This window comes from Pempheris klunzingeri, chromosome 12, assembly GCF_042242105.1.
Source record: "Pempheris klunzingeri isolate RE-2024b chromosome 12, fPemKlu1.hap1, whole genome shotgun sequence".
NCBI lineage: Eukaryota > Metazoa > Chordata > Actinopteri > Acropomatiformes > Pempheridae > Pempheris > Pempheris klunzingeri.
The window spans coordinates 224,066-235,000 of record NC_092023.1 but is presented as its reverse complement, the minus strand read 5'-3'; the positions used below and the strand labels follow the sequence as shown (position 1 = coordinate 235,000).

Genomic DNA, 10,935 nt, shown 5'->3' with positions numbered 1-10,935 from the left:
GTTGCAGTGTGTGTGTTGCTGTGTGTGTGTTGCAGTGTGTGTGCTGCAGTGTGTGTGTGTGCTGCAGTGTGTGTGTGTTGCAGTGTGTGTGCTGCAGTGTGTGTGTGTTGCAGTGTGTGTGCTGCAGTGTGTGTGTGTTGCAGTGTGTGTGCTGCAGTGTGTGTGTGTGTGTGTTGCAGTGTGTGTTGCAGTGTGTGTGTTGCTGTGTGTGTGTTGCAGTGTGTGTGCTGCAGTGTGTGTGTGCTGCAGTGTGTGTGTGTGTGTTGCAGTGTGTGTGCTGCAGTGTGTGTGTGTGTTGCAGTGTGTGTGCTGCAGTGTGTGTTCCACTGATGAGTGTGTGTGACGGTCCTCCTCAGGACGATCCATGGGCTGATCTACAACGCTCTGAAACTCTTCATGGAGATGAACCAGAAGCTGTTTGATGACTGTACACAACAGTACAAGGCTGAGAAACAGAGGTAACACACACATACACACACACACACACACACACATACACACACACACACACACACACACACACACACACACGGCAGCAGTAGTAAAGTGTGTGTGTGTCTGCAGAGAGAAATATAAGCTGAAGGAGAGAGAGGAGATCTGGCACAAGATAGAAGAGCTGGCCAGACAGAACCCACAGGTAACTGTCTGTCCTCACCTACCTGTCTCAACTATCTGTCTCACCTGTCTGTCCTCACCTATCTGTCTCACCTGTCTGTCCTCACCTGTCTGTCCTCACCAGGCTGTCCTCACCTGTCTGTCTCACCTGTCTGTCCTCACCTGTCTGTCTCACCTGTCTGTCCTCACCAGTCTGTCCTCACCTGTCTGTCCTCACCAGTCTGTCCTCACCTGTCTGTCCTCACCAGTCTGTCCTCACCTGTCTGTCTCACCAGTCTGTCCTCACCTGTCTGTCTCACCAGTCTGTCCTCACCTGTCTGTCTCACCTGTCTGTCCTCACCTATCTGTCTCAACTATCTGTCTCACCTGTCTGTCCTCACCTATCTGTCTCACCTGTCTGTCCTCACCTGTCTGTCCTCACCTGTCTGTCCTCACCAGGCTGTCCTCACCTGTCTGTCTCACCTGTCTGTCCTCACCTGTCTGTCTCACCTGTCTGTCCTCACCAGTCTGTCCTCACCTGTCTGTCCTCACCTGTCTGTCTTACCAGTCTGTCCTCACCTGTCTGTCTCACCAGTCTGTCCTCACCTGTCTGTCTCACCTGTCTGTCTCACCTATCTGTCCTCACCTGTCTGTCCTCACCAGTCTGTCCTCACCTGTCTGTCCTACCAGTCTGTCCTCACCTGTCTGTCTCACCAGTCTGTCCTCACCTATCTGTCTCACCTGTCTGTCTCACCAGTCTGTCCTCACCTATCTGTCTCACCTGTCTGTCTCACCAGTCTGTCCTCACCAGTTTGTCCTCACCAGTCTGTCCTCACCTGTCTGTCCTCACCTGTCTGTCCTCACCAGTCTGTCCTCACCTGTCTGTCTCACCAGTCTGTCCTCACCTATCTGTCTCACCAGTCTGTCCTCACCAGTCTGTCTCACCAGTCTGTCCTCACCTATCTGTCCTCACCTATCTGTCTCACCTATCTGTCCCACCTGCCTGACCTCACCTGTCTGTAATATTATATTTAACTGTGTTTCTTCCAGAGCAATAAGCTCCACCCCCTGCGCCCTGGGCTCCACCCACAGGAGGAGGTCAGTTTATTATCACCTTCTTCATCTATATCGTTATTAGCATTACCTTTAGCATTGCTAGCACTAGCATTGTTATCGTTAGCATAAGCATTGTTGAATGTCAATGATGCTGAATAGAGGGGGCGTGGCCTGTGAGGACCTACGAGGTGCATTGTGGGTTGTTTGTAGCCCTGTTGTTGCTAAGCTAGTGAGTTTGACCCGTGATCAACGTGAATCCTTTAATCCTTTAACTAAACATACATGATCAGTGTGCTGTGTGTTCATGCATGTTGTATGTTAGTGATCATGCTCATGTCTGTTGGCAGTTCATGCTGTACAGCGACAGCAGCTCGGTGGCCGTTTACTCCATGGAGACGGAAACTCCAACAGCTGAAGACATCCAGCTGCTGAAGAAGACGGTGGAGAGCGAAGCCTCCCAGGTACCCATCAATACGTCAATACATCAGTCAATATGGCAATCAATACGTCAGTACATCAGTCAGTACGTCAATCAATACATCAATACATCAATCAGTACATCAGTACATCAATCAGTACGTCAATCAATGTCAATACATCAATCAATACATCAGTACATCAATCAGTACGTCAATCAATACATCAGCACATCAATCAATACGGCAATCAATATGTCAGAACATCAGTACATCTGTCCATAATAATAATTTGTGAACTCACCCTTCCATCCTCACCTGCCTCCTCACCTGCCTCCTCACCTGCCCCCTTTAGGGTGTGAGGGAGGTGAGGAAGGAGCGCAGCGTCCTGATGAGGAGGAAGTCAGAGCTGCCGCAGGACGTCTACACCATCAAAGCTCTGGAGGCTCACAAGAGGGCCGAGGAGTACCTGACAGCCAATCAGGAGGCTCTCTGACCAGGGGGACCGCCCCCTCTGTGCCTGGCCCCGCCCTCCTCTGAGCCCGGCCCCACCCTTCTGGGAGGAAGACGAAGATGAAGGACCAGAGGAGGGCCAGGTCTGGAGGACAAACACCCCCCACCCCCCACCCACTCGCCTGCCTCTGACCCCCCCTGGTGGCTCCGCCCGCAGTCTCGTGATGATGACATCATCAGCTTCACACTGCATTACCACCATCATTCACCGCCGCCAATCACACGCGATCAGGCACCAGGCGACCAGAGAGACCGACGGTCCCTAAACGCATCACCGTCAGGCCTTTTTCACTGCAGGAACTCGCCCACCTGTACTTAAACACATCGTCTGCTGCGGTTCAGCCAGCGCCCCCTGCTGCCCCCCCAGAGCGAAGGCATCGTCCCATTAGTCCTCCACCCACATTAACTAAATAAGAAGTAGACTCAAAGCAGAACCAAGAACTATCCAGGAATCTCCAGGTTCAGGTTCTGTGAATCTCCAGGTTCCAGGTCATTAAATTTCCTGCAGTGGGAAAGAGCTCGAACACATCACGTCTGTCCTGTGGCACCTGAATACAGCACAGACAGGTTGACTCCAGAGCTCCGCCCCCTCCACCGACCTGACCAATCGGCATGGATGTGAGGCAGATTGGAGGCAGAGGAAGATGATGATGACGAGGAGACACAGTGAATGTAGACGTCCAATCAGAACCAAGAGAAGTTTGATTTTTTTTAGTGTCATTTGAGCACTGCGGTGATGTCATCGAGTTTAAACCAATGAGAGGAGGCGTCAGATCGTCAGGTTTAGAGAACAAAAACGCACCGTGACACGTTCAGGGGCCGTGGGACACTAACGTCAGAATGTGCCAATGTCGTCGTCAGAAAACAGTAAATGTTGTTACAGTGAACGTTAGCCAACACAAACGGTTTAAAAATAAAATAATTTACTCGCTAATGTCGCAAATGTTTGCGTGCACTTTTTTCTTTTATCGTTAAAACATGTTGAGACTGAACTCAGCGACATTTAGTCTGTTTCTGTGTCAACTTTATTCACACTTTTAGGAAACGAACAAAGTCGTCATCAACAGCAAGAGACGAATTAAGTTTAGATTCCGTTCGGCAAACATGCCTCCGATCAAACGACATTTTTAGCTTTGACAAAGTAAAAAAAAAAAGTAAATTATCTTTTAAATTCAGATTGGGTCAAAACTTTATTTGTCTCTAACCGTTGACGACTTGAAAGATTTAGGAGTCCACCTGGAGGGGGCGGGACTTCACCTGTATGAACAGTTGGTGCGGGGGCGTGGCGGCAAGTGCAGAAACAACCATGTAGACGTCCAATCAGAACCAAGACTTGTTTGATTCCAGCGCTGGTTCATTCAGTTTTATTTGTGCCGCAGTGATGTCATCGAGTTAAAGCCAATGAGAGGCGGCGTCCTGTCAGAGCACGTTTATTCTGTTGTCACTTTAAGAACAAAAAAAACGCCTCACCGTCGTCTCTAAATGGCGTTTATGTCGTTTGACTTGAAGTGTCGTTTACTCAGAAACGCTCTGAAGTCAGTTAAACTATAATTTCCGCTGACGTTCGTCCCATTCTGGGTGAAAACGTGTGCTATTGACTCGTGACCACGCCCCCCGACAGACCACGCCCCCCCCACACACACACACAGACGCCCCTCCCCCTTTGTTTCCATATTCTTCCATTCTCGTCGGCTGGTTTTCCGTCCAGCTGTTGCTCGCTGCACATGGTCTTCTACCCGCCGTCATGTGATTCGCTGTCAGTTGATGACCATTGCAGTGGCGGGATAGCCCCGCCCACCTTTCTCACTGCTGGACAAAAATGGCCACCGTTTATTTAAGATGTTTTTAAACCTGAACCAAACCGTGGTGTGGAAGACCAGTTAAAATCATTATCATAAACTAACCAGCAGGGGGCGTCACAGCTCCGAGTCGGCACCGCTGATAACCCAAGATCCAAAACAAACATGGAGGACAACAAAAACCATAAGTTTAGTAGGTTCTAGTATTATTGAAGGGACAGTTCGTGTTATTAAAGGTGGGGTTGTATGAGGTTCTCATCCAAAGTCAGTGCATCACCCACAGAAGGTGATAACTCTGCACACCCCCAGTTAAGAGAAGTCGGTAGGAAATCAGATTTTAGCCACTTAAAAAAAGGTCCTCCCAAGAAAAATCAAAAACTGGGAACTGAAACCACTGGGAGTTCTCTAAGGCACCAGATTCCATTGAGTAAAACAGTACGTTAACCGCTGCTGGTTAGTTTGTGTTATTAGTAGCATTCATGGTTTAAGGGGTTAGTTCAAACTAACAGGTTAAAAACACTTGAGTCACAGCAGCTCCTGTGTCCTGTTCTCTAAAATCCCTGTTTTAGTGAATGTAGTCTGGTGTGTGTGCTGTTTGTGGTTAAACCAAAAGGATCTTCCAGGTCTCTCTCTGTAGGGATCCTTTCCATGATGCTGTCACACACTTAGAATAACACTCTGAGCCTGAGGCTGTCTACTTTTTGTTTAACCATCAAAAGCCATTATAGAGTTCTCTTCAAAGCACCAGACTCCATTGACAAAAACACCAAAAAATTGCTACACTGATTACTCCAGCACCCAAAGTAGTTGAGGAATAATTGAATCTTCCCCAAATCCAAGTTTGTGTCTGACAGGAATTTTAGCTCACAGAACACAGGAGCTGCTGCCTCCATCAGTTAGTGTGTTATTGTGTGTTGGATCTGAGCTGACACTTTAAAAGTCACACAGTAACAAACACACTAACTGGTGGAGGCAGCAGCAGCCCAGCAGCTCTTGTGCACTGTGAGGTAAAATTTGTTTTTTGTCAATGGAGTCTGGTGGCTTTGAAGAGAGCACTATAACATCTCGTGTAACTATGGATAAGCAAACTGTCCTTTAAGGTGTTCTGGTGTCATTCAGTGGAGATTCAGTCCCCCCCCTCTTAAACATCTCAGATTGAAACCAAAGTTTTAGTAGAATCTGTTGGTGCACTGAGGAGCTGCTGAACCAAACTACATGGAAATATCTTGTATCGTGATCAGACGATGGAGGTCGTACCAAATCTTCAGATTATAACAGTTTGTTTTGTCCAGCGGCGCCTCGACGTTGAAAACATTTTGTGGCATTGACGTGTCCGCTGAAGGCTGCTTCCTGTCATCCTGTACATATGTTGTACTTTAATTAGATCATTACATAGTATGAAGGTGGGATTTTGTACAGATGTTCATGTATGTACAGAACAAAGTCAAAAGAAATAAAGTGAACATGTTTGACAATCAGAGTTTCTCTGTTTTATAGTAACAGATTTCACACACGGCATCAAAACATGAAAGAAATCAACAAGATAAACGTTTCATTAAAAGGCTTTAAGGTGGAATGTGAGTTCTTCCTAAATATGTCACCTTTTACACTGGAGTCTGGTCTCAGAGGACATGAGATGATTTTTTTTGGTTCCTAAACATCAGAAAATAAAACATCCACACAGACCAAAGATCTAGTTTCCCCATCAGAGGAAAACAAAAGTACGGCCAAGTTCGGGGTCAGATAAGGGACAAAAGGACATTTCAAGGTTTCACTTAATGATCGAATGCTCAGATGAAAGTCGAGGTTCGTTTTGCAAACCACGCTGTGTGTGACACATGAACACACTCCAGAGTGTGGATCTGTTCTCGAAGGTTGTGGAGCGTTGACACCAACTCAAATAAAAACTGTTTACATGTCGGACGGTTTGAGGACAGAAAACTGGACGACAGGAACACGTTATGCTAACTTTTGCTAGCATTGGTGTAGCAGAAGATGTTTCAGTTTGATTACATATTCATGAGTGTAAAACTGAAGTTAGTTAATATCATGAAGTTAGCTTAGCCAGCTGTCATTACTGCTCATGCCAACATTAGCTTGTTAGCAACATGTTCACATTTTATTCTGATGGTTCTTTTGTTGTCACCCAAACTCCACGTTAGCTTGTCTGCTAGCTAATGTTAGTTAGCTAATGTTCAATTTTGACCAATTAATGATGTAAACTACTAATGTTAGAGAGCTAAAATTAACTAACTGATGTCAGCTAATGTTAGCTAGCTAATGCTGTATAACCATGTTTACTGAGCAAAAATCTGTAAGCTCACTAACTAACACTAGCATAGTTTGACTTCCTGTTGTGAGTTATGGTACCAATATGAACAATAAATGATACTGAGCATGCTAAACTAACGTCATTCAGATGAATGAGAGTTGGGATTAAAAACAGTCCTGGTCTGACAGCGAGGACCAGAACCCCGGAGGTCTGTCAGACCGTCTAAAGTTTGAACCTGGAGGAGTTTCACCGGGTCTCAGAGACATTTCTAAAGCCTGAATTTTGCTGGATCAAGTCTCACAATAAAAAGGATTTCTGTGGTGACGTGTTCACGAACCTGAAGAACCTAAACGTTCTCACACATTTATTTTATATATATATATATATATATATATATATATATATATATATATATAGATATAGATAGATATAGATATATAACATTTATTCTCTGGATTGAGACACAGATGGAGTCTAACAACAGAGAATCAGAAACTCAGACAGAAAAGTTCAGCAGCTTCACGTTAATCCTCAAAGTTTTACGTTTTTGTCGTTCATAAATGGAATAAAACGGGTTCACTGCGACACAGAGAGTCTGTCCCAGGCCCCTCCACCCCATCATTACCACACTCTCCCACTGGCCCTGAAGGGATCATGCTGCGATTAGGGTCAGCTGATGGTAAAGCAGTTGTGGTGTGTTTAAGGTCTATTGATGTTGTAGAAGCAGTCATGTTGTATTCAAGGTCCGCTGATGTTGAAGCAGTCGTGGTGCATTCAGGGACCATTGATATTATTGAAGCTGTTGTGGTGCGATCAGGGTCAGCTAATATTGAAGGGGTGGTGGTGTGTTCAGGGCCCATTGATGGTGTTCCGACGGGCGAGGCGCAAGGTGGCGGTGCTCTGTCGGCTCTGCAGCGTGTTCTGGACCATGTCCGTCCACTGGTCCTCTGAGATCTCTCGGGCCCACGCTGGCACGCCAAGAGATGGCAGCGCCACAGCCGCCATCGTCCTCTTCACCAGCTCCACGTGGTCTGCAGAGAGACACAGGAAGTGACATCAGTGGACAGGAAGTACATTTTATTCTTCCTCTGCACTCTGTCAAGGTGTGCTGTATCAATAAAGTTTATCTTTGAATCAGAACAGACGGCCAGAGAGGACCAACACCGGAGGTCAGCTGACTCTCTGGTCCAATCAAGGATCAGAAGAGGATTCAGGACGGCGGCCCCTGGGCAGACTCACCTGGGTCCATGGGGATGGACGCTCGGCTCCTCTGGGCTGCCGCCCCCTCCGGGTCCTCCTCTTCATCACTGTCTGCAGGGGGGGCGTCAGGAAGGTGGAGACCCAGCACCTGCAGGACAGGTGAGACACACACAGAGACCGGTGATGCTGCCAGAAGACACCCAGCAAACGAACAAACGAACGAACGCACGAACACACGAACACACGCTGCTGTTTCAGGACTGAAGCTTTAAAGTGTGCAGGTTTACAGTGATGCTACAGTGAGGTGCACATTCATGCTGTCAAGAGTCTGAGCACCTCTGTCTGTGGGCCTGTCTGTGGGCCTGTCTGTGGGTCTGTCTGTGGGTCTGTCTGTGGGTCTGTCTGTGGGCCAGTCTGTGGGCCAGTCTGTGGGCCAGTCTGTGGGCCAGTCTGTGGGCCAGTCTGTGGGCCAGTCTGTGGGTCTGTCAGAGCATCGGCGTCCGTCCCTCTGAAACACCAAAGTCACAAAATAACTCACCAACGAACCAACTGTGGCAGCTCCTGTTCTCTCTACGGTGAAATGTGTGTTTTTGTGAATGGAGTCTGGTGTGAGAGGAGAACATCTCTCAGGTCTGCTCTAATGACTGTGCTCAGGTGTGAACTCACCTGTATCCTGTGCTGCACCTGCTGCAGCTGCTCTGTGTGGGAGGGGGCCTCCTCCCCCTCCTCCCCCGGCTGCTCGCCGCTGCTCGCCCCGTCTGGCTCCTGATTCAGAGGCTGGTAATAATACCCTCCTTCGCTGTTCACCTCCTCTTCCTCCCCCTCCTCCTCCTCATCTCCATCCAGCTCCATCTCTCCCCCCTCTCCTCCTCCCTCCCCCCCGTTCCACACTGGCAGCAGAGCTCCATCGGTCGGACGCTCATCCTCCCCCAGCTCATCCTCAGAGTTTGGTAAGACTCTCTCCGGTCCCATCGCAGAGCGCCACACTTCCATCCACAGACAGCCTGGGGGGGCAGGTGAGGACAAGTGGGGGGGACACACAGGTGGTCAATGTTTGATACCTGACTGGACCAGAGCTCATCTATCTGAACGTTCAGAGGCACAAAACGAATCAATAATCAATATAGTTGATTATTGATTCTGTCACGTTTCACGAGCCTTCCTCTGCTGTCGGTCCCACGGAAATGATCAAAGAAAAAGATTATTTGTTCACCACGAGGAAGACTCACCTACAGACACCAACAGGTACAGGAGGAAGAGCTGCTCTTCCTCCTGTACACTAGCAGCTAGCAGCTAACGGCTAACGGCTGTGGGTTTACAGGTGAACACACGAGGCTCCGTTAGCTTGTGTTTCCGGTTGTCTGCAGGTTCTCTGGAGAACCCGAATGTCCGCAGGTAGGTGGTGATAATGGTGATGGAGAACTCCTTCGGCTAATGAAGCTAACAGCTGGTTGTTTCTGACCTGCTCTCGTTTTCCTTCCAGACATAAAACAACACGAAGAATATCGACGCCCCACCCAGGTGAGGTGAGGTGAGGTGTTGAGTGTCTTACCTGTCTGCCTGTCTGTCTGTCTGTCTGCCTGCCTGCCTGTCTGTCTGCTCGGAGCTTCAGGTTGCTTGTGTTAGCTATTAGCCGCTTCTAGCTGCAGCTGCTGATCAGACACTTCCGGCTACGCCATGACGCCCGTCATAACCAAACTGACGCAGACGCAATAGATTTTTTTTAAAATACAGAACTTTATTAACAACATAAACAGAACAATTTACAAGAATAATAAGAACATTTTAGACCAATTTGGACCAAAAACATCAAAATAGTCAAAAAGAATAGAAAATAAACCAATAAAATAGTAGTACAAAGACAAATAAAATAAATGAATAAATCACAGTAACAGCCCGCTACCAATCTGTCTGAATAAATAATCACTATTAAAAGTGATTAAGATCACGTGAGATGTTTGTTAATGACATTATTCCAGGAAGGTTACATTAAATATTTCTATTTAAATGTTTTAACAGATGGATGCACTCTGTACGGCGCTCTTACTGTGAAAACCAGGATCGGAAGCTGTTTCAGGTGATTTGTTGTCGTTCAGGTCAGACACGCGCTGATCGATCAGTTTCTGATCATCAATCAATATCACATGTGATCGGTTAGGAAATTAACGCGTGGACGCTTTAAATAAAAAAAACGTGACGTCACCGGCGTAGGATTAGAACGAGGTTTAACACGCCGTGACGTAATAGACGTAAAGAGCGTCTATTGATGAAGAGGTGTCACTGTGACCAGCGTTTCTCCTTCGGGTCTCAGTGTGTTTTTGACCTTAATGCAAATAAATTAAAATATTTTCAAAGCGTTAATGAAGCGCTGCATTCACGTAGAAATACAACAATAAGATAAATTTACCAATTTTCTTTAATGTCTTTATTTTCAACCATCACTTCTTTCATTAGTTATTCAGATTAATTTTCAAGCATGTTCCTTTAATTTTGAAAAACAAAGTGCGCTGTAGAACAGTTGAATTTAAATTCAAATTTAATTAATTTTAGTCAATTTTATATATTTGTTTCATCATGTCTGTTGTGTTCCCTCTGACAAACACTTCAAATACAATATTTTATCATTTCATCACAGTCACATCTGATCTGTTTATTAAATGAACATTGAAATTAGAAAGTTATTTAGTTTTAGTTTATTGTCTAAATAAATGAATAAATGAAAATTAATAAATTCATATCTAAAGGTCCACTTACTTATTTTCTTTTCTTTCAGGCACACGTTGCTTCATAAAATATGAATAATCAATGATAATCTAACAATATTCTAATAATAATCAATAACCTGATAATAATGATAAGTAGTAAACCTTCTCATGAGTGTACAGGAGGCGGATTACTGTTAACTTTACTGTTACTTGCTGTTAATCATCATGACATCTGATAATTGATCTGCCCTGACTCTGGTCTCAGGACTCTGATCGGAGTGAGACCTCTCTCCCTGCTCCTCTCTCTGGTTCTCATAGTAACGGTCACCTGCAGAAACACACCGGGACTCACCGACCGACACACCGACCGGCCCCGGGAC

General features: G+C 46.3%; 2 protein-coding genes across 7 annotated transcripts in view; one reads left to right on the top strand and one right to left on the bottom strand.

Annotated features, from left to right (window-relative positions):
• ppp2r5d (protein phosphatase 2, regulatory subunit B', delta) overlaps positions 1–10,935 on the top strand; it is a 97,214-nt gene that overhangs the window by 19,512 nt on the left and 66,767 nt on the right. For 2 of the 5 annotated variants that reach the window (XM_070840960.1, XM_070840962.1), the window contains 5 exons: positions 357–458; positions 565–637; positions 1,645–1,692; positions 1,998–2,111; positions 2,422–5,853. In XM_070840960.1, coding sequence (XP_070697061.1) covers positions 357–458; positions 565–637; positions 1,645–1,692; positions 1,998–2,111; positions 2,422–2,562 — 478 coding nt within the window. In that variant the 3' untranslated portion in view covers positions 2,563–5,853. Of the gene's footprint in view, positions 1–356; positions 463–564; positions 638–1,644; positions 1,693–1,997; positions 2,112–2,421; positions 5,854–10,935 lie in introns of those variants that run through there. The other 3 variants (XR_011585271.1, XR_011585272.1, XM_070840961.1) reach the window with 3 other exon arrangements.
• Positions 7,169–9,505, bottom strand: mea1 (male-enhanced antigen 1). Of its 2 annotated transcripts, none has more exons than XM_070841319.1 (4): positions 9,403–9,505; positions 8,517–8,854; positions 7,890–7,998; positions 7,169–7,681 (listed from the first exon to the last, which is right to left on the bottom strand). In XM_070841319.1, exons 2-4 carry the CDS (start codon positions 8,841–8,843, stop codon positions 7,500–7,502), a joined length of 618 nt encoding a protein of 205 aa, XP_070697420.1. In that variant the 5' UTR covers positions 8,844–8,854; positions 9,403–9,505; the 3' UTR covers positions 7,169–7,499. The 2 variants fall into 2 exon arrangements, with proteins under 2 accessions (XP_070697420.1, XP_070697418.1); XM_070841317.1 differs by lacking the exon at positions 9,403–9,505 and adding an exon at positions 9,080–9,360.

Excerpts from the sequence above, each read along its gene's own strand:
- mea1 (XM_070841319.1), bottom strand. The coding sequence starts at position 8,843 with ATGGAAGTGTGGCGCTCTGCGATGGGACCGGAGAGAGTCTTACCAAAC. Across the intron at positions 7,999-8,516 it reads AGGTGCAGCACAGGATACAG|GTGCTGGGTCTCCACCTTCC; the intron begins GTGAGTTCACAC and ends CCTGTCCTGCAG. Across the intron at positions 7,682-7,889 it reads GTCCATCCCCATGGACCCAG|ACCACGTGGAGCTGGTGAAG; the intron begins GTGAGTCTGCCC and ends GTCTCTCTGCAG.